This window comes from Emys orbicularis, chromosome 4 (genome assembly GCF_028017835.1).
Source record: "Emys orbicularis isolate rEmyOrb1 chromosome 4, rEmyOrb1.hap1, whole genome shotgun sequence".
Taxonomy (NCBI): Eukaryota; Metazoa; Chordata; order Testudines; family Emydidae; genus Emys; species Emys orbicularis.
Genome location: NC_088686.1, coordinates 76060322 through 76081293, shown reverse-complemented (window position 1 = coordinate 76081293; position 20972 = coordinate 76060322). Strand labels below are relative to the sequence as shown.

Genomic DNA, 20972 nt, shown 5'->3' with positions numbered 1-20972 from the left:
TCCTGTCCTGTCCTGTCCTGTCCTGGTCCCTGCGGATGGGGATGGGTTTTTCTAGTTTGTGTTTGCATGATCCTCCAGTCTGCATTTGGACCAGGAGTGGGAGTGGGAGCACCTCATGTCACTCTCCAGCAACCACTCTCAGACACATGCTGATGAGCTCTGTCCACCCCCTTTAGCTGGAAGGCCAGTGAAGCCAGTGAGGTTGAGGGAGGAAGAAGGCAAGGGTGGGAACTCCTGGGATTGGAAAGAGCCTTGGCAGGGTGGGAGACCAACTCAGGCTGATTCCCATGCTGTTGCAGCAGGGCTGGCCTGGGTACCAACTGAGAGGTGATGATGAGTGAACATGGCACTCACTGGGGTGGGTGGCCTCAACGAGGGCAGTAGGACCAGGGCAGCAAGGAGCGACTGCAACCAGCAGGACAGGGAGAGATGGCCCGGGAGGCCCTTTCTGCTCCGGGGTCTAGACACAAGGGAGACACAAGGCAAGTCCCCAGATGATCAGGGATGAGAAATGACTTTTCATCAAAAAGGGACGAGCAGGAGCTGGGGCTGGGCTGGTCCTGAGGGAAGGAGAGTCACTGAGACAGCATGGACCTACTTACCACTGGGCATTCATCCCCGCGCACAGGGTGAAGCCCTGCCCTGGGCACGCTGCACACCCCCAGCCCCACCCCATGTCGGAGACTAGAGCAGTGTAACTCTTTGTAACTCTTTGGCAGCCTTGTGCAGCTTTTCAGGCCAATCACATCTCACTGCGTGTGAATTTGCATGTCTTGTTAACTTGACTGGGCGGCTAGCTCAATGAGGAGAGACTGAGCCAGAATAGTGTGTGTCAGTCAGAGGGAGCCCTGGCTGAGAGCAGTGAGGGCTGTGCCGTGTTCCCAGGTCTCTGCAACTCTCTGGGCTCCAAAGGGTTAAGTGCCAGTTTTGGAGTGTCTCTAGGTGACACCGCGCTCTGGTGTAGCATTAGCACAGCCCCTTTCCCCCTCTCTCTGTGCGTTGTCTATCTTCTGACTGCTGCTTCTGCTGCAGGATCTGTGCACAGGAACCTTGCTCTTTTTTGCTTCTGAGTTTGGCTGCTGTTGGAGGAGACACTGAGGTCCCTGGTGACTCAGCCCTGACCCCTTCTCCCAGCAGCGGAAGAGCTGGGCTCCCCCTCTCCTGGTGGGAGCTGTGCTCTTCACGGCTTTGTTGCCTCCCGGGATCCCTGTTTCTGATCAGGACTGTTTCTTATTCACCCTCCTGCGTTTGCTGGGCCAGGCAGATCTCAGCCAAGGAGCTCAGCTGTGCCTGGGTTTCCCCCATCCTGTTTGCCTTTTGCTGACCACCCTCCAAGGGGCAGAGGAGACAGACTGAGGCTGAGCTGCAGATTCTGAGCTGCAGTAACTGTCCATCCAGGAAGCCGATAAATAAGATTGGCAAAAAGTTGGACTGTTTTTTTTTTCTTCCCAGGAAACTCAAGCCACCCCAGGAACCTCGCTGGGGCCCTAGAGAGGCAAGTGAGGTGCAGCACCGTCGTGGGGCTGGGCTGAGCGTACCAGGCAGCGAGCACAGAGGGAGCAGGACTCTTCTGGGCAGGTGTCTGGTTGACTATTCATATCACCGCTGCGAATGGCTGAAGCGCCCCGGGGCTGGAGAGGCTGCGTGCCAGCCAGAGAGGATGGGGGGACCCAGGGAAACCCCCAAGGGGCGGCAAGAGAAGGGAGTGTAGGACTGACGCAGCCTGCAGGCCTCCAACTGCACCAGGACTTGGACCCTCAACTGGACGAGATGAGAAGAGCCAGAGTGGCAGCCAGCCCAGCTGCAAGGGCACAGATGGAGGAGCAGTTCCTGAACCTGGCCATCAGAAAGCAGGTGTCCTACAGGTAGGAGCCTCCCCCTCACTGCACGACTTTGAGGCTAGTGCAAACATAGTGATGGAAGCTTCCCTGGCCAGTCCTTGGAACCTTCACGGCTCCCTGTTCCCTTCGCGGCAGCAGGGAGCTGCCAAACAGTGTCAGCCTGTCACTGCAGTGGGACCTTCTACGCAACAGAAGCTTCATTTCCCATCCCAGATTCCTCAGGTCATCCCCTGGGGTAGCAGGGAGATATGCCTGTGCCCCAATGTGCGTGACTCTGGGGGCACCTGCTGACCCCCCTCACTGACCCATGTTTGCGTGGGGTTATTTTACACAAGAGGCTGTGGGAGCTGAGCCCTGGTGTACCTGTCCCATTGAGGGACCTTGTTCCAAATTGCTGTGAGTGGGGAGAGTCACCACTGCAGAGAAAGAGGGTGGTGGTGAGGGGTGTCTCTTGGTTCAATAGCTGGTAGCCTGTATTCTCATTGACCTTGGGCCTTTCGGCTCTTTTCTCGATCATGCCTCTCACTTTAAATTTCCCCCGAAGTCTGGTGCTAGGGCCAGCAATCCTGGGAGGTACAGATCAAATAGGGCCCCCGCCCCCAACCTCTGCCCAGGGAAACAACTGTCTCTTCCCCAGGCTGTTTCCCCACTACCATCCCCACAGCCCCTCTCCCCCTTTTCCTCTAACTGCCCTCTCCTGCTTCCCTTCTTCTTTATCCATGAGGCTATGGCTTTTCTCAGGCCCTTCCCTAGCATGGTAGGCCCCACACATCTGCACAGCTGCCTCCTGAGGACACTGGCATGACCTTGACAGTTGCTTTGCCCTCTGTGCTGCCATTTTCCTCCCTCTCCTCGTTGTTGGGCTCTCTTGGTCTGAGCTGAGACATTGTTCTTCCTCTCTCCCTTGTATCCCACAAGGTCAGTGGGCCTCAGCTGCAGCCACCCTGGGAGCTTAAAACCCCTGAGTAGTGATAAGTCGCTGAGGGGACTGATGCTGGTTCTCTAGGTCTGACCTGGGAAACCTTCTGAGGCACGTTGTTGCAAAGGGACCCAATATGGAATGATTTGCTCCCTTCATGGCTCTTCTTCCATTGAGTTTGCTCTGCCCCCAATTCCCCCATCCTCTACATCCAAGAAAAGTTAGCCGGGGGGAGAGACGGCGTTCTTGTTACTCTTCATGGCCCCTAATGAGGCTGCCCACTTCTGTGAGCTGTTACCACACACATCCCCTGTCTGGATATCTAGTTGCGTTTTTATTCCTGAGTAGCTCCAGCCTCCTGTCTAGGGTTCTGCTCATGTCATGCTGCCTCCAGTAGCTCAGACTCCATTCTCCCTCCTCCAAGAGGTGAAGGAAGGGCTGGGGCCTGATTATCCTCTCTCGCCATTTGAACCCTGGTGTAACACCATTGATCTCTATGGAGTCGCTCCTCAGTCTTACTGGTGTAAGTGAGAGGAGACACAGGATCTAGCACTGCTTTCCCAGAGTAGGAGGGGGCACATACAATATGGACTTTGGGATAGTTAGATGCTGTGGGATTGGGTCAAGAGGAGAAAGGCGGGGAACAGCTCTTGCTTTCTTGTGAGCTGGCTTGGATAACCGATCCCACTGGATCCTGCATTCTCCCCTGGGCTCTGTGTGATTGATTATTCATCAGGGGGCCTGATGAGTTACAAACAGAGTCTGCCCTGAGGAGCTCAGAGTCTAAATATCTTATGCTGAGGAGACATGCAGAGTAGAAGGCTGGTCCCGTGATTAGGATGCTCACTTAGGCCTGGGGAGACCTGGGTTCAGTTCTCTGCTCAGCCACAGACTTCCTGTGTGACCTTGGGCAAGTCACTTGGTTTTTTTGTGCCTCAGTCCCCTGTGGAGATACTAGCACTTCCCTATCTCAGAGAGATGTGATGAGGCTAAATGCAATAAAGATTGTAAGGCACTCAAGTACTGCCCTAACCGGGGGCCATGCAGGTACCTTAGAAAGATGTCTATCTTTCTGGCAGGGCAGTCTGGCAACCTTCTGCCAAGAGCTGACCAAACTCAGCTGGTTGCTAGTCTCTGAGTGGGGAATAGGGAAGTCCCAATCCTGCATGGGCAGGCCCCTCCCCACCATGTTACTGGGTCGGGATCTCTGGGTCCCCCACATACTCACAAAAATGCCTTCTTGGGAGGTGCAGCAGGCTGCATGGTTTGGACCATGGGGATGATTTGCCTTCGTTTGGTGCTTTGTCAGCTGCTTTAAAAGGTTTCTGCCCTACCATCAGCGAGAGTGAGGGCTTATCCTGCACAGTGGAGGACGCAGAGCAGGATTTTCCTTTCTTAGCTGTTTTCCTACAGATGTGCATGAACGGATTAGCTGGCTGCAATTATCCCAACCCCCCCAGGGGAGGAATGGAACATATTGCAACCTAATTTAATCAGCCTGGACTTGTTCCAGCTCTAATATTTCTGGGGATCACTTTCATCCTGCTATACCAGGCCTGATCTCCCCCCACTTACAGCTCCACTGATACTCCTCAATCCTGACCTGCAGAGCCCCTGCTGCTCTTCCAGTCCTGGGTCCTACACAGCTTGCAGATGCCCCTCATCCTGACCCCCAGCACCAGGGCTCTCTGGAAGAGACTCTGCCCGTGGTACTGAATTTTACAGTGTTTCTGTGAAGGTGACGGATTGACAGGGCGTTCAGAACTAGGGAGATCTCACTTGTGCCCTGATCAGGCTTTGCTGGCATCTGAGCAAAAACGGGATGGGGGTGCTGTGGCGGGAAAGTGTCTCAAAGCAGGACTCTGCCCTAGGGGTCCTGTGAAGCCACCAGGCCTGGCTGCTCCGTAGGAACAGTGTGGAACAGGCACGGGTATTTATTCCATTATGATACACTGGATTAAGAGGTCAGTACTGGGTGAGGTGGGGACATGATGGAGCCTGTGGCTGCTGGAAGGGTAGAGAGCTGCAGGCAGCATCTAGCCCTTGGTCTCTTCTCCCGTATGCTCAGCCTAGACAAGGGCAGCCCTGCGTGTTGCACTTCAGCACCTCCTTTGGCCATTGCTCGGTCATGGTGCAAGACTCGGTAGGTGCTTACCCAAGGCCTTAGATGTGTGAGGGTGCAGAGGGCTCCTGCGGTAGCTGCTGAGCGTGGACACTGCTGTGCAGCACGGTCTCCTCTGTGCGTCACACCGATCAAAGCAGATTTCATGCCACGTGAAGGTGCACTGGCCAGCAGAATAAATGGGGTTTCTGAGTCCCTTCCCGCTGGCATCACTAGCTTGCCCAGCTCCTGCTGTGGCCCCATTAGCCAGCACGAGGGAGAGGTGACGTCAGTTATTATATAAAGGGTTTGAAATGATCGGAAATGATATTTTAAGCCTCTGGATATTTAGTGCCTTCCAGAAATAGCTCCTGTGGTTCATGGAGTGGTGGAATGGGGGCTCAGTGCACAGATTATATTTAGTGCTTCCAGCAGCAGGTTCTTGCCAACCCTGCTAATGACGCTGAATTATGCCACAACCTCACTGACTCAGGGACAACTGCCCCATTGGGGAGATGCCTCCGAAATACCAGCAATTCTTGCTCCCTCTGCCACCGCGATAAGAGGTTAAGCAGGTGCCAGATTTTTAATGCTTGACTCTCTGACAGTCACTCATGCTGTGACTCTGGGCAACACTTAAGCCAAAATTGTCAAAGTAAGGGGCATAAAGTTAGGCTCAATTCCCCTTTTATTTAGGCACTTCTACTGAAGTGGGCTGGTTTTCCAAGGTGCTAAGCACCTGTAGCTCCCAGGCCTGGCAGCAGCAATCAGGGGTGCTTGGCCACTGTGAGAATCAGGCCGTTTACCAGACTGAGGTGCCTCATTTTAGGCCTGTATGGTTGAATATTTGGGGCCACACTCTGTCCTGCACTCACGCCCAGACAAGCCCCCAAAGGGGAATCCGCCCTGGCTCACTGGCCCAGGTAGCTCTGCACAGGAAGTGATTCATCTGTTACACTGGCTGAGTCAATAATCATCCCTGCACCAGCTGCCTCGGTGCCAGGGAATCAGAGACCGCCCCAGAAGACACATGGCAAGTGACAAAGCCCCTGGCTGCCTGAAGCGGAGCATCCTCTTCTTTCCACAGCAGAAACCTGGGGGCTGCATGGCAGGCCTTGGGCCTGTCCCTGCTGCAGCCTCAGGGATCTCAGCAGTTTGGGTCTCTCTTGTCTTTGGCACCTCCACAGAGGTTCCCTGCAGATGCTTGGGATGCAGCTCACAGCATCAGCCTCCCTTCACCATCACAGCCTTCCAGCTCCGTGGGCTGTGCAGGAAGATGGGCATGGGCAGAGACTGGGGTGGGGGTGGGGGGCAGGCATGGGAGGGCATTGCCCCCCCACTGGATACACCACAGAGTTGATGCATGGAGGTGGGGGCTCCCAGATTTTGTCAGTTTCCCCACATGGGCTGCCTAAGGGGAGGGCAGGAGAGCAGTTCCTCACCTTCACAGCAGAACTCCAGCGTGGGGCCGTTTCAATTTTACTAGCCTTTAAAATAAGAGACTTGTCCCTGAAACACAGACCTCTAGACATAGGGGCCACATTCTAATCACATTGTAGCAAGTGAATGTAAGATCTGAGCTTCTTCCCAAGCGTCTCAGTGTACAGCATTGACTGTGTCAAGCCCAGGTGAGTGACTGAGGGAAGAGGGAAGGTAAAATGTGAGTGAGTTAGGCAGCTGGGCAAAGGGGACAGGCTTTGGCAATGGGTTTGTTTGATGTGTGCATTGCATGTGCTGAAGAAAATCATAATTACTGGACAGGGTCTGTTTTGTGCTGAGAAAACCGTTTTCACTTGTTTTATTGAACAGCAGCAAAGCCCTCCCATCCCAGGAGAACAGGGTGTTTTTCTTTCTAAAAAGGTGACATAGGGAAAGAGAAAATCTAATCTACCAGTCTTTCTGAAAGACACATATTTTGACACGTGTCATATAAGGATTTCATTTCAGTTTAGTAACGTCAACAACATAGTTACATGAAAGTGCTCAGTTCTGTTTATTCAAGAATTAGTTTTTATGCTGTGTTGATTTTTAAGTGGTAGCTGGTAAACATGGCAAATAAGTTAAAACAAAAAACGACGGGTGATTAAATAATGAATGTGAACCGCATTTGTGATTTCAAGTACACTGTAATTTAAGTACCACTAACAATCGCTAAATCCAGCAGTTAGACCTATGCCTATTATTAATAGTATTATGACCCTTTCCTCCCCCAAATATAGAAGTCAAACTATGCCTGTGCAGCTGGGCCTGTTTGCACTGCACCCCAGAAAGCAAACAGCAGGGGCACAGAGGTTAGACAGTGTGGCAGCCTGAGGCTAAGCTGTCCCCATGGCTTGGGCTTGTTGTTTGCTGATGTGCTCAGGACAGGGAACGTGCTGTGGCTCTTGCAAGGGCAGGAGAGCAGCAGGGAGTGAGTCCATTTCCCTTTTCCTTCTCAACCAGCAGGGCTCCACCTGGGCTCCGGGAGACTTCCCCGAAGGCAGCAGCCAGCTCCAGCACTGGTCATCTCAGCTGGCCCAGCTGCACACTCAGCAATCCCTAGCTCTTGGCCCTCATTTGCTCTAGCAAGGCTGGGGCTAATAGGTCTCATTCCTGCCCTGCCAGACCCTCTCCTCTGGGGCTGCTTGGGCCAATCAACCCCTCTGTTCTATCCTGATGCTCTCTGCTGACAGCCCCATGCTGCCCCTCTTGAGGCAGGCCAGGGCCTGCTGCAGCACCCTCGTGCTTATTGCCTGCAGTGGTCCACCGATGAGCTCTCATCTCCTGCCCTGGCCTCCAGCGTGGCATTAGCCCCACGTGGAGACCAGTCGTGCTGCAGCGTGTCTGCTCCTATGCCTGCTTTGCAGAGAATGAGGCCCCAAGGTGAATCATGGGCCGCTAATGAGGGCTGGGGCTACAGCATCATGGCTTCTCAGCAGTGCCACAGGGATGGCAGGTAGGATGCACCTGATGCTTCTCACAGGCTGTGCCAGGGGAGCTAAATATAACCCAGAGCAGCGGGAGGGGGTTGCTTTGCAATGTAAATAGCGAGGTGGGGGAGAGAGCTCTATGGCAGTCTGCTTCACATGCAAAGGGCGGAGTGGAGCCAGGGAGAGCCAGCAAGACCCACAGGAGAGAGGAATCTGGACAGCCAGGGGAGCTGGTTGCATCTGCACCTCTGCTCTCATTCAGCTGGGGCTGGCTCCTGTGCAGCCCAGGGGTTCCAGCTCATTCATTAGCTGCTCTGCTTGCTACATTGCAGAGAAAAACTATTGAAACACAGGTAAAGCCAAGGCATCCAAACCCCAGAGCAGGCAGCTGATACCAGGAGGCTAAGCACAGGAGAGAAACTGTGCCCTGCTGCACTTCTGAGATGCAGCCCATTTGTAAACCCCTTCTGCTGAGCCACTGCCGAATGGCCCCTTTGCGGTTGCTGTGGTATAGTCAGATTAAAGGAGCTGCACAGGGCCCTCAGGAGGGTACTCCCAATGGACAAGGCCTTCTGCAGGAGCTGCAGAGATGGTTATGAGCCCTGGCAAAAGCCCTGGGGAATAGGGTTGGGCTGGGTACAGGAGGAAGTGTGGCTGGGTGTTCTTGCACCCTGGATTCTCCCCAAAAGCTGCAAGGCACACAGGCACCTGGACAGGAGTTAGGGCTCCTGGCAGCCCAAGTGCCTCCACTTTACCCTGTGCCAGGCTGTGTGCCAGCCCGAATGTGCCAACAGTCAGACAAACTACTACCAGATGCTATGTATGTGCAGGTGACACCGTCTACCTCTGGATGGGACACTTCCCCCTGATGTGAAGTAAGGTCTGGGCTGAAATCAGAATAGGAGCTGCATCTGCATGGTCAACACACTAATTCCTGTAGCCTCAGCTAGCATATGATATTACTGCTCCCTGTATGGGTAACCGGCAGGTAAAGTAAAGGCTTATCCAGACCATTATCTGTTACAAGTGCATGGGATGTGCAGGGTTGGGTTTTATTAATTCATAAGGTTAAAGTCAGCAGAACTTGACCCTTTATAAACTATCCCATGTTTACACTGAGCACAATGAACTCCCTTCCCCATCAATTACAAGGTGGTCTAAATCTCTCTCCTTGACTCTGCTGGCTGCATCAGGAATATAATATAATAGTATCAGAGGGGTAGCCGTGTTAGTCTGGATCTGTAAAAAGCAACAGAGAGTCCTGTGGCACCTTTAAGCCTAACAGATGTATTGGAGCATAAGCTTTCATGGGTGAATGGGCATTCACCCACGAAAGCTTATGCTCCAATACATCTGTTAGTCTTAAAGGTGCCACAGGACTCTCTGTTGCATAATATAATAGCTATCTGGGTAAGGCGATGCACACCACTGTCCTCTTGTGGATGGAAATATCACTGCTCAGTTGTGTGTCATAGGTCCTGTACTGCTAAACAGGTAATGGAGCTTCTTCCTTAGCCCATGTGACTTATGGAGCAGGAGCCCCTGAGCTCTATCCCTGCTGCTCTTTGAGAGTCTCTGGGTGGTCTTGCTGTGCAGCTCATGGACTGTCATGAAGTGCTGGGTAGCTCAACACCGAGCAGAATCCTGGAGCTGCTGTCATTGAACGTGGGTGTGAGGAAATGAGATGCAAAAGCACATCAAGTGCACCAGCTCCCAGCAGGGGGGCTGTGTGCGGAAGGGGTGAACAGCTTCTTCCAGCTCAGCCTTCCTCTGAATCCTGCCTGCTAGCCTTTTAATCACATTAATCGGCTGCACAGAACCACCTAATCAAATTCCCAATTATTCCCACCAAGCTGTGCCTGCAGCTCCTTGACAGAGCCATCCATCTATGCTTCCCTCTGTGCATCTGGGAGAAAGGGAGTGCTGCTGCAAGAGGCTGACGCTCACTGGCACTGCTGTGGCAAAGCTCACGCTTCTGGAGTCCCAGCTGGGTACCGCTGTGGGGAAGCTCACACTGCCAGAGTCTCAGCTATGCTCTGACAGGAAGGCCTAGGTAAACTGTTTGCTCCTTGTAGTTCAGATCTCTGAAGAATTTGGGGAGGTGTCCCTGACTCCCTGTGTTTCCCTTGTTCCATGTAGGTAGATGGATTCACTTGCTAATGTGTTCTCCTTCCACCTGCCCTGCTGTAGCTGGAATCCTGTCCGTGGGACTGAGGAAGCGGAAAAAATCCAGCCTGTGCTATGTGTCAGGGACTCACTTGGCACACTTACTGCCACTCCTGCTCTGGAACTCAGTCAGCTTTTTGACCAAGAGTTTGTTCCCCTCTCAGGAGCTGCATAGAGCTAGGCAGGTGCTTCCTGGGCTCAGCAGTCTGAGAGCTCCCAGGCAGGGGCCTCATTTCAGAAAAATGTCGTGGCAAAGTTGTGTCAGAATACAGAACATATGTGATATTATATCGTGAAAAGATGGGAGAAGTGGAAGACCTAATGGAGCATATAGACCTCTGAAAAGTCTGGGGGAGGGCAACTCCCATAGGAAACGAGGCCCCTGCTCCCAAATGCATGGGGTAGAAACTGACAGCCCCATTTCCTCCATGTAGGTGCAGGCTGTTTGACACTGATGAGTGTAGCCCAGGTCCTGGTTTGGGAAGGGCTGGCATGAGTGAGTTAAGTTGCTCTAAGAGGCAGGTGTGAAGCAAAGAGCTCACTAGGGCTGGAATATGCTGACTCCCTGCCCTCAGCCCTCCCTGCTGCTGGTCACGGTGCAGCCCAGCTTTGGGAGTGCAGCAGGTTCAGCCTTATTGGAGGAGGTGCGGTGTGAGTCTGGGTCAGCCTTTCTAGGGAGTCTCCTCTTTCCAGCAGCACCATCCGCTCTGCGCCCAGGGAGTTAGGGGGCTGCTTGATTTTCATGAGCGATCCCTCTTCCCACCAGGCTGTACCCTGCCCTGGGCATGGTGGTTGTTGTAGCTCTAGGGGCTCAGCTCCCAGCCGGGGATGTAGCTCTGAGGCAGGGCCGGCTCCAGGCTTGGGGCGGCAGATTGTTGGAGGCGGCATTCTGCCCAATCCTAGGGCGGCACGGCCGCTTTTTTTGTTGTTGTTGTTCCGCTCCGGCCGCCCTGTAGGAGGCGGCGGCACGGAGGACCGGAGCGCCCTGCAGGGCAGTCCTCTTCCTTCCCTCCCCGCCGACCGGAGCGGAGCCCTCGCGGCAGGCGGCAGGAGGCGGCGCAGCGGGTGGGGCCGCGTGGCAGCGCCCCTGCTGTAGCCCTGGCCGCCCCCTTCTCTCTCTCTCCCGCCCCCCCCCAAGCCGGTCCCCCTGCACCCGCGCTCCGGCCACTCCGCAGGTTTTTTCTTTTTTTTTTTGCTTTGCTGTTCTGGCTGCCCCGTTTTTTGTTTGTTTTTTTTTTTTGCTTGGGGCGGCCAAAAAGCCAGAGCCGGCCCTGCTCTGAGGAGGGGCAAGCGAGGCTCCAGAGGCGACCATAGGTGCTGGAACTGGGGGGGGGGGCTGCTGCACCCCCTGGCTTGAAGTGGGTTCCATTCTATACAGGGTTTACAGTTTGGTTCAATGGCTATCAGCACCCCCACTATACAAATTGTTCCAGCGCCCCTGGAGGCGGCGGGCTGCGACCGAGCCTGGCTGTGTGGAGGACAGGCACGTGCCATTCCCAGCACCCTGCTCTAGCCCGGTCCTCTCCTCTTCCCTCCGCGATGCGTTCCCTGTGCACGCTCAGTACGTGTGCAGTGCGGTGGAGAACCTTGTGCCATCTTCTGGCAGGCTTCTGGAAGTACAGTATCATGCCGGCTGGCCGGGGAGTGCTGGGGCAAAGAGATCCCGTCTCAGGGCTGCTACGAACTGCCCTGGGTCTGCTGCATGGTAGGGGAGAGTCAGTTAGCAATTTCAGGTCCTCCCACGTGGGTGTTAGTGACACAGGGATGCAGCCTGTCTGTGCTTCTCCGAGTTTTCTTGGGGCAGTGTCTGTGAGGGAATAAATAAATGTGAAGGCTCCAGCATGGCATTGGGGAGCACAGGCCACTGGCTGCACAGAGGCAGGAGATCACTGTGCAGCTTCCCCCCACCCAAGCCTGACACAGCACAAGGACTGGGCCTGCCCCAGAAACATGCCCCCTCCTCCATGCCACGTGCACCAGGTGTGGGCAGGCAGGCTCAGCAAGTCAGGATCCAAGTGTGGAGGGACTTAGTGTGTGGGGATCCCACTGTGAGTTGAGAGGGTTCTGTGTGGGGCAATCTGGGTGTGGGCAGCTCAGTGGGGGATCCGGGTGCGGGGGGATCTGGATGCACAGGGGCTCGTTGTGGGGTTCTGGGTGCAACGGTAATGGGACTCTGCAGGGAGGTCCAGGTGAAGGTGGTTGGGACTCAGCGGTGGGGTCTGGGTGTGGGGGTGGGATAGAGCTTGGCAGGCGGGTCTGGGTGTGAGGGAGTCGGGGGGGTCCAGATGCTGGGGGAGTGTGGCTCAGTGGGGTGGGGATCCAGGTATGGCTGATTGGGGCTTGGTGGGGTGGGGATCTGGGTGCGGGTGGCTCATCGGGGTGGTCCACGTGCAGGGGGAGTGGGGCTCATCGCAGAGGTTCTGAGTGGGGGGGGTTGAGGATCGGTGGGAGGGTGTGGGTATGAGGGGTTCTGGATGCGCAGGGGTTGGGTGGATGGGGGACCAGCTCCCTGTACAGGCATCCCTCCCCCTGCAGCTGCGGAGTGATGGGTGCAGGAATCAGGCTTGGGGTGGTGGTGGTGCGGGGGGGGAAGTCTGCAGAGCTTCCTGCAGCTGGGGGAGAATTCTGGGGGTGGGGGAAGAGGAAGTCCCGTCCTCCCCAGCTCAGCCAGGACTAGCAGCTGAGCCGAGCAGGGTAGGGAGCCAAGTCTTCCCCAGTCCTGCCGCCTGCACCACAGTGATTTACCTCTCTGCTGGCTGCCCTGGGTGCCCGAAACATACTGCTGGGGAGGGTCGCATGACTGCTCTTGTGGCTTCCCTGTCAGAAAGTCATTTTTCTGCAGGGAAGCAAAGACATCTGCGGGGGGACATAAATTCTGCGTGTGCGCAGTGGCACAGAATTCCCCCAGGAGTACACCTGGTCACTGTATTCAGCAAGTATGGGCTGTGTTGAGCCTCTGGGCATGTCTGGTGAGATATAAAGGTTTCCTAAAGCCTGAGCAGATTCAGGCTACATCTACACTACAGGGGGGGGTCGATTTAAGATACGCAAATTCAGCTACGCGAATAGTGTAGCTGAATTCGGCGTATCGCAGCCGACTTACCCCGCTGTGAGGACGGCGGCAAAATCGACCTCCGCGGCTTCCCGTCGACGGCTCTTACTACCACCTTCGCTGGTGGAGTAAGAGCGTCGATTCGGGGATCGATTGATCGCGTCCTGACGGGACGCGATAAATCGATCCCCGAGAGGTCGATTTCTACCCGCCGATTCCGGCGGGTAGTGTAGACCAGGCCTTAGACTAAGCTGAGTATCCGTGTGCTTTTAAAAGTGCTCATTCTTGTCTAGCTCCCACCACATTACACTGGGCGGTCTTGCTTTTCCCCTGCTGACGCAGGTGGTGGCTGTGAGTTTCAGGTATGTTCAGTCATCATAATAGACATGTTCAGACATATCAGTCTCATAACATAATGTGTGTTTGCCATTTCCACAAGGTCTATAGCTTGTTTACCCGGCTTCCTTCTGAACTGCCACTGCCAGAAACTGTCTCAGTGTCAGTTAGTGCTGTTTTGGAGTGAGAATGGGGTAGCTGCAATAAGACGGATTGAGTAGCTGTGATTGTGACAGCTCTGAATTTTTCTGTGTACTGGACCTTTAAATATCTCAGGTCTCTCTCTGCCTGTCTTGAGCAGCTGCCATTTTATGTGACTGTATGATGGGGGTGGGGGTGAGAGACACTCTATATTCTGCCATGGAGACTTTACTCTTGTGCTTTCTTGTTTTGTTGATCTGTTAATTTGTGATGACATTTACTGGATCTGAAAGATGCTTGGATCCCACTGGTGGGTGCGATATAAGAACCTGGATAGATGAAATGTTCCCAAGCCTGGGGAATACAACTGTCCCTACAGCATGTATTGTGTGTTACTTGCAGTGTCTGAGTCAATCCTGAGTCCAGGCAGGAGGCGGCCTGGGGTGCCATTCAGTGCATTTGCTACTGAGGCTGCCTCTTTTGAGGTGTCTGACTGATCTGAGGTGCTTTGCCCTTGGGGGACTGATTTCTCCGTCCCAGAGTCCTGTGCACCAGGACTTGTTTCCTCTTGCCTAAGCTGGAGTAGAGGCTTCTCTGGACAGGCTTCTGGGCATCCCAGCTCTGCAAAGGAACTTAGCTTGTGGTGTGGGCTGTCCGGGGCTGGAGCATTGTTTAGCGAGGTGCAGCAACAGCTTTAGCTGTGCTTTCAGGAAGTGCAGAAAGAGGAACCAGGTGAAGAGAATGAACAAAGCCACTAGTCCCCTACGATTCTGATGGCAGAGAGCTGGCAAGGACCTAACCGTGGAATGACTCCAAAACTCAACCACAGGGAGAAGCAGGAGAGTGGACCCAGGATACAGTGAGGAGCACCTGCCTGCACTGCAGCAGATGTGGCGGCACCAGTCATGGGACGTCCCCCAAAGCCTACCAGAGGCCACAGATACAAGGTACCCCCTGTGCCTGGGTCTCTGCTAGTTTTCTCTTGCTTGTTGGGCTGATGCCCTCTGCTTCTAGTGCCGACAGCAGCCACTTATATCTTACCTTGAGGGGAAGGTTTCTTTGGGGCTTGCCGTGTTCCCAGATCCTTGCCTGTAATCCCCTTCCCTTATCCCAATGCCTGTGGTAGGGTATTGAGATTTCCTGGCTCTAACATTCAATGGGTGTCTACGCACGTAGTCAGTTTGTTCCTACATCAGATTCCATTAGCACATGGAGCGTGTGGTGTGTCCTGCTAGGGAAAGGGCTGGGGGAGAGGGTCATAAGACTGTCTGCCCCTCCCCCGAGTCTGCTGGAAATGGGTTGTGGATGAGGCTCCTTAACTCCTGCCTAGAAAAGGTTGTGGGGACACCTAGGACTAAGCATTTCCCTGGGGTGCCTGGCCCACAGTGACAAACCCCCCAGATCTCTAGCAGGGGATCTTCCCCTTCCAGCCTTTACACACTGAGCCCTCAGCCTGATTTTGCCTGGTTCAGGGGGAGACACTGAGCTCACAGGGCCCCACCTCACTTCCAAAGTTACTTTCTTTCTGTGCAAAAAGGATTGGCAGCTCCCATCGCCAGGAAACAGGTTTCCTTGGTGAAATCAACATCTCCATTATTAAACATAACTCAAAAACCTCGGTGTGTCCTCAGGGATGTCGATCTGTGGAGCAGGCCAGCACGTGCAAAGCTTTCAATTAGGGCTGTCAATTAATCGCAGTTAACTCACGTGATTAACTCAAAAAAATTAATGGCGATTAAGAAAATTAATGGCAATTAATAGCACTGTTAAACAATCGAATACCAATTGAAATCACTTTATATTTATATTCACCTCATACAAGTACTGTAGTGCAATCTCTTTATTGTGAAAGTGTAACTTACAAATGTATATATATTTTTGTTTCATAACTGCACATTGTTTTATTTTTGAATGCATTTTTTGTACATAATTCTACATTTGTAAGTTCAACTTTCATAATAAAGAGATTGCACTACAGTACTTGTCTGAGGTGAATTGAAAAATACAATTTCTTTTGTTTTTTACAGTGCAAATATTTGTAATAAAAAATAAATATAAAGGGAGCACTGTGCACTTTGTATTCTGTGTTGTAATTGAACTCAATATATTTGAAAATGTAGAAAACATCCAAAAATATTTAAATAAATGGTATTCTATTATTAATAGCGCGATTAATTTTTTTAATCGCTTGACAGCCCTACTTTCTATTTCAAAATCTGTGAGGAAAACATTTGAGCACCTGGGGGAAAATAGAGAGCCCTTCGAAGTGTGGAATAAGTTTGATGCTGACTTGGAAATGTATAGAGGGGATTAAACCCAAGTCCACTGTACAGCCCTATCCTGGGGAGATGCTGTCTCCAGCTCTGCAGCAACCCCGTGGTCTGCGTCTGACCTTTTAGTAGCATTCCTACTGCTTGCTCTGACAATTGAGCGTTATAGGCTTGAATTGTGGGTGTGTGAGTGAGGCAGCAAAAGGAAGGGGCTTGGAGCCTGAGAGGTTGTGAGGGTAGGAGATGCTGAGGGAGGGCAGTCTGGGGGAATGATAGTTTCTGAGGCACGTATATGAGCTCAGCCCACGTCTCTCCCTGGGGTAAGAATTAGCTGGGCCGCTCTCTTATTCCCAACCACCAAGGAGATGGGGAGGGATTTTTACTCTGAATAAAATGCAGTGACCTGAAATCAGTAATATTGGAGAATGTAGTGAGGGGAGTTTCCAGCAAGCTCCTGGGCTGCCCTGAGATCCTGCTCCCACGAGCTTAGGTGCAGAACGGGAGGACGCCTGTTTGGCTACTAGCCCACCCTGTGTGTGTGGTGTTGCTGCCCATTCTTCCACAGAAAACAGGAGCATGTGGCTAGGGCTGGCTAAGCAGCAGGTAACAATCCTGCATGACTTAACAAGTCTTTCTAGCCATACAGAATAGGAGACACTGCAGTTCAGAACTTGTGCACAGGATATTGCCAGAGCTTGGTGCAAAGGGAGCAAATAGTGTTGGAGAGCAGAGCATGGTGAGTAATATAATTTTACAGCTCCTTGCTTCTTGCAAAGATCTTGCCATTTAGCAAGTATGATATGGCCACAACATGTGCTAGGCTAGAGAATACTGGCGGTGGGGGAATAGCGCTCACTGTTTGTCACAGGAACATATTGCAACCTGTGTGGTGGTTTGGACAAGGAAATAAGCAACCCGCCTGGCTTCTGCCTTTGCTGGAATCATCTGTCTGCTGAGGAACTTGAGAACTAATTTGTCCAGTTCTCTGTGTGACACATGGGGGATAAAGAGAGAAGTGGACAGGGAGCATGGGGTAGCTTTTAAGGAGAGGAACTTGAAAGCTGCTGGACAGTCCCTGCCATGTCTCTGGGGCTTTCCTGAATTGATATGCGCCAAGGGAGCTGATTTTAGGGCCTAAGCAGCTGTTGGGGGCACACCCAGGGAAAATTCAGATGGTTCCTCTGGGGAGATGCACAGTCAAGAATCTGGCCTCACTTTCCCCTTGCTTTGATTTTAGTATCATCGTTATCTGTATCCAGAGGCCCTAATCAGCATTGGGCATCATTGAGCTGGACTCTGCATTAACACAATGCTGCCCAGAAGGGCTCACAGTCCAATTTTAAACAGGATGCTACAGTGAGTGTAACAAAAGAGGGAAGGGGAAGCTCTCTTGTTTTTGAGTTTGGGCAGCAGCTTCCTGCTAGCATGAGAGAGGGAGTGTGAGCGACACTACTTTACTTCCTGAGCTGACAGGCTGACTGGGAGGGGGCTCAGCACATACAGGCCCCCTGCACTCTAAGGTGCTGAACACACAGTTGAGGGGCTGGATCTCTTGAGTTTTAATTCTGGCCCTGACAGTGGTGCCCTACATGATCTTGGGCAGGTCTCTTCCCCTCTCTGCCTCTGTTTTCCCATCTGTAACATGGGGGGCATGGTCCTGACCCTCTTGGCAGAGGGATTGTGAGGCTTCAGGAGTTAGTAGTGTCTGCAGAGAATTTTAACAATGGGAGGTTGTCACAGGGTTCGTGCCATTCACTGCTAGGGCACCTCTTTGTGGCTCGCCACTGGTTTGACACCTTTTCTTGTGGTTTCTCTGCCCTTTGTCCCAGTCCTTCACTCTGGGGCCTCTCTCACACTCCACACATTTCAGCGCTTCCTCTTCATTGCTTGGCCCTCCGGCCAGGTCACGATAGTTTTCCCCCTTTCGGAGTATCAGTCTCTGTAAACAAACTGCCTCAGGCAATCTTCAAAGTCCAGTGCCTTATCTGTGCCACTCCCGCAGCGACTGGTAGGGAACCCAGGCCCACCTTCTACACTGGGTTCCAGCCTAGGGACCCTACACTCAGCAGCTAAGATCCAGATAGTTTCAGCCTTGCTGTTGTTTCCCTTAGGCTTCTTCCTACTCCTTTCTCTCAACCCTGAGAGTGACCGCTGACTCTCTCCCCCTGGAGCAGTCCCTTTCTGCTCTCCTCTTTCTGCCTACCTGGGCTTCAGATTCAATGAGGGCTGTATATCCAGCGTATATCTCACTCGGTGCAGCCCATCCTGGCAGGTAGATCCTTCTGAGCCATTTTAACTCCTTCAGGGGTGGTGTGGGGTGAACACTCCATCACAGAAGTACTGGATAAGTGGTAAGCACTAGTCCTTCTCCTCCTCCCTTTGCTGTGTAAACACTTTGGGCCTCCACACACCTTGCTATGGCCCATAGGCCAATAACAGAAGTAGACACAGGAATCAGGCATGGGATGGCCCTTGGGACAGGTCCTGAAACATCCTTGCCCCTCCAGGTACACTGTGAGCTGGAATGGGTTCATTTCAAAGCTACCTGCTCCTATTGATAGCAGCTCCCATTCCAGTAAGGCTTCACCACTCAAGCATCTACCAGTGTGGCTATCAGCGTCTTGCTGTGTGAGTTGCTTGCAGGCTACTGATCCAAAGGTGAGCAGCAACAGCTTCCCATGCGGGAACCAAGTCTATGGAATGAGAATGTCCCTGGATAACACTTTCTTGCTGCCTGGTAAATTGGGAGGTCTTGCTAAAGCATTTCTGGGACATGGACAGCCAGCTGAAGCCAAGGTGGCATTTAGACAGAGAATGGATGAGATTGGAGCTCAGCCTCTGACTTGCTTGGGGTGATGGTGACCAGGTGGCCTGAAATCTAGGATATCAACAGGGCACTACAGCAAGGAAGTTCATACAGCTAGAGTCACAGATGGCATTGACTGGCAGTGCTGTGTGGAAGCTTGTGCTACTGGAGTCCTAGTTAACTCTTCCTTAACCAGAATGACACCATCCTCATTCTAATGTGGATCAGTGGCATTGAGTTTTGTCTCTGTGAGGCAGCTTTTTGGCTAAGAGGTGTTAACTGTTGTCATATGAGGTTGATTTGGTGTCAGATAATGTAAGGCTTCTTTAATGTACTAAGACAAATAAGGTGTTGAGACAATTGCATGAAAGTGAAAGGGCTGGCAGGATGTGGCTTTGCTGCAGTTGAACCAATCCAAACATAACTAAGGCACTGCTGAGACAGTCTTTGTGCTGGCACCAACAAGGCACTGCTCTGAGGAAGCTCACATCAGTAGAATCTTAATTCAATCTAAACAGGGTCAGTTCTGGTCAGTATTTAGATGGCAGACCTCCAAAGAACATCCCCAGGGTGTTGGTGCTTCAGCAGGTGGCACTATATGCACAGTCGGCACCAAACTAGTCTCCCTGCCCTGTGCAGGAGCCATATTTTGGATGAGCCATACCAGCGAGGTCATGAAGGACCCCATAGAGCTCTTTCCCCAGGGTCTCAGTCAAATCCCCCTGGCCTCCTTCATTTCCCCCTGGAGTTTTCGCTGGCTAGAGTCATTTCCCGCCCTTCCTGCCCTACGCTAGTATGCGCTGGTCCTCCAGAGTAGGATGCCCAGTGCCCCGGGGAACTGTCCAGCGTGGAAGCGGGCGGTGCCGCTGAGCGCAGCGGCGGGGCGGAGGGAGTGGGGGGCCGGCCGGGCACGATAGAGTTGCGTGGGGGCTCTGAGCTCCCTCCAGCAGCTCGCTGGGCCTGAGGGGCCCGACCCGAAAGCGGCGGCCCCAGAGCGGGGCTGTCCCCTCCCCGGGGGCTCTGCACCGGCTGCCCCCGCGCCGCATCGCCCCCTTTGCAGCGCGGTCCGGCCTGGAGGCGCGGGAGGCAGGAGCGGGCCCCGCCGGCTGGCTGCAGTGTGGGGCTCAGACGGCAGGTGGGGCTGCCGGCTGGCTGCAGTGTGGGGCTCAGACGGCAGGTGGGGCTGCCGGCCTAGCGTTGCGGCGCGGAGGCAGCTGCGCGGGCAGCTATCGGGGTCCTCGGGCGCTACCTTGCGCGACTCAGCGCTGCCTCTTCCTGCATCGCTCCGGCTGCCCGCTGGGACGCGCCCGCGGCTGGGGCTCGCTGCCGGGGCCCGGCGGGGCATGAGCCAGGCTGCCGGCGGGGGCGTGGCGTGCTGTGCTTTCCCAGCCCTTGGGCCAGGCGGGGGGCCGGGCTGTCTCCGGCGCGCTCCTACCGCGGCACCGCATGGGCAGGTGGCCCCCGCTGACCGCCGGCACCCAGGGATATGACAGGGGCTCCCGGCGGCAGGTGAGCGCAGAGCCCCTGGGCCGGGTCCGCCACGGGTCATGGAGCCGCAGGAGCAGGAGGGGTGCGCGGGGGCCAGCGCCTCCCCCTCCCCGTCCTCCACCAGCTCGGAGATCTCGCTGGAGCCGGAGAAGGGCCCCGCGCTGGGGCGAAGGCACAGCAACAAGAGATTCACGGGGCTCAGGATCTTCGGGCGCAGGTGAGCGGCGAGGGAGCAGCGTGCCCTTGTGGCAACTGGGGCGTGGGGCAGGTAGCCAGGGGCTGCAGTGTTCGCGGCCAGACTGTCCCCGGGGCCGCTTGCCTGTAGCTGTGTTTTAATGTGGGCTCTGGTTCAGGATCCTGGGCACCCTTGCCTGGCTTGCCCTAACACAGGTGCCTGCTGTGCTGGTGCGCAGAGCTCGCTCCTTCTAAGCTCTGGTCTTAGGGTCTACACTTAAGTTTTGTGGGTATAGCTATGTCACTTATGAGGGGAAATAAATCATGCCTCTACCAGTGCAGCAGTGCCTGCAGAAGCCCTAGCCAAGTTATACCAGCAGAAAGGTACTTTTTGCCAGTATAGCTTATTTCATTTTGGGGACTGGCTTGAGCTATACTGGCAAAAGAACTCTTGCTGGTGTAAGCTGCATCTCTGCTAGAAGGGTTTGTTAATATAGCTATGGTTTTCTAATATAGACAAGGCCCAAGTCTTTACTGTCGTATTCCTGATGCTGCAACTTGCAGGGTGGGAGATACGTAGATTTTGGAGAGAACAAACTACAGTTTAGCATTTCCAAAGAACTTCACAAGTCAGGCACAACACCTCTTCCCCTTCCCTCATGCTTGCCATTGGACTTCTTTATTTTGCTGCTTACTATATAGTTAAACTTTGGAACTCACTGCTGCAATATACTATTGAGTCAGAAAAAGAAAAAAACCACTAGTATAA

General features: G+C 53.6%; 1 protein-coding gene across 1 annotated transcript in view; it reads left to right on the top strand.

The window, feature by feature from the left end:
- Window positions 1-1611: 1611 nt before the first annotated feature.
- The window catches only part of DGKZ (diacylglycerol kinase zeta), a 96393-nt gene continuing 77032 nt past the window's right edge, over window positions 1612-20972 (top strand). The window contains exon 1 of the mRNA XM_065402582.1: window positions 1612-1865. Coding sequence (XP_065258654.1) covers window positions 1612-1865 — 254 coding nt within the window. The remainder of the gene's footprint in view (window positions 1866-20972) is intronic.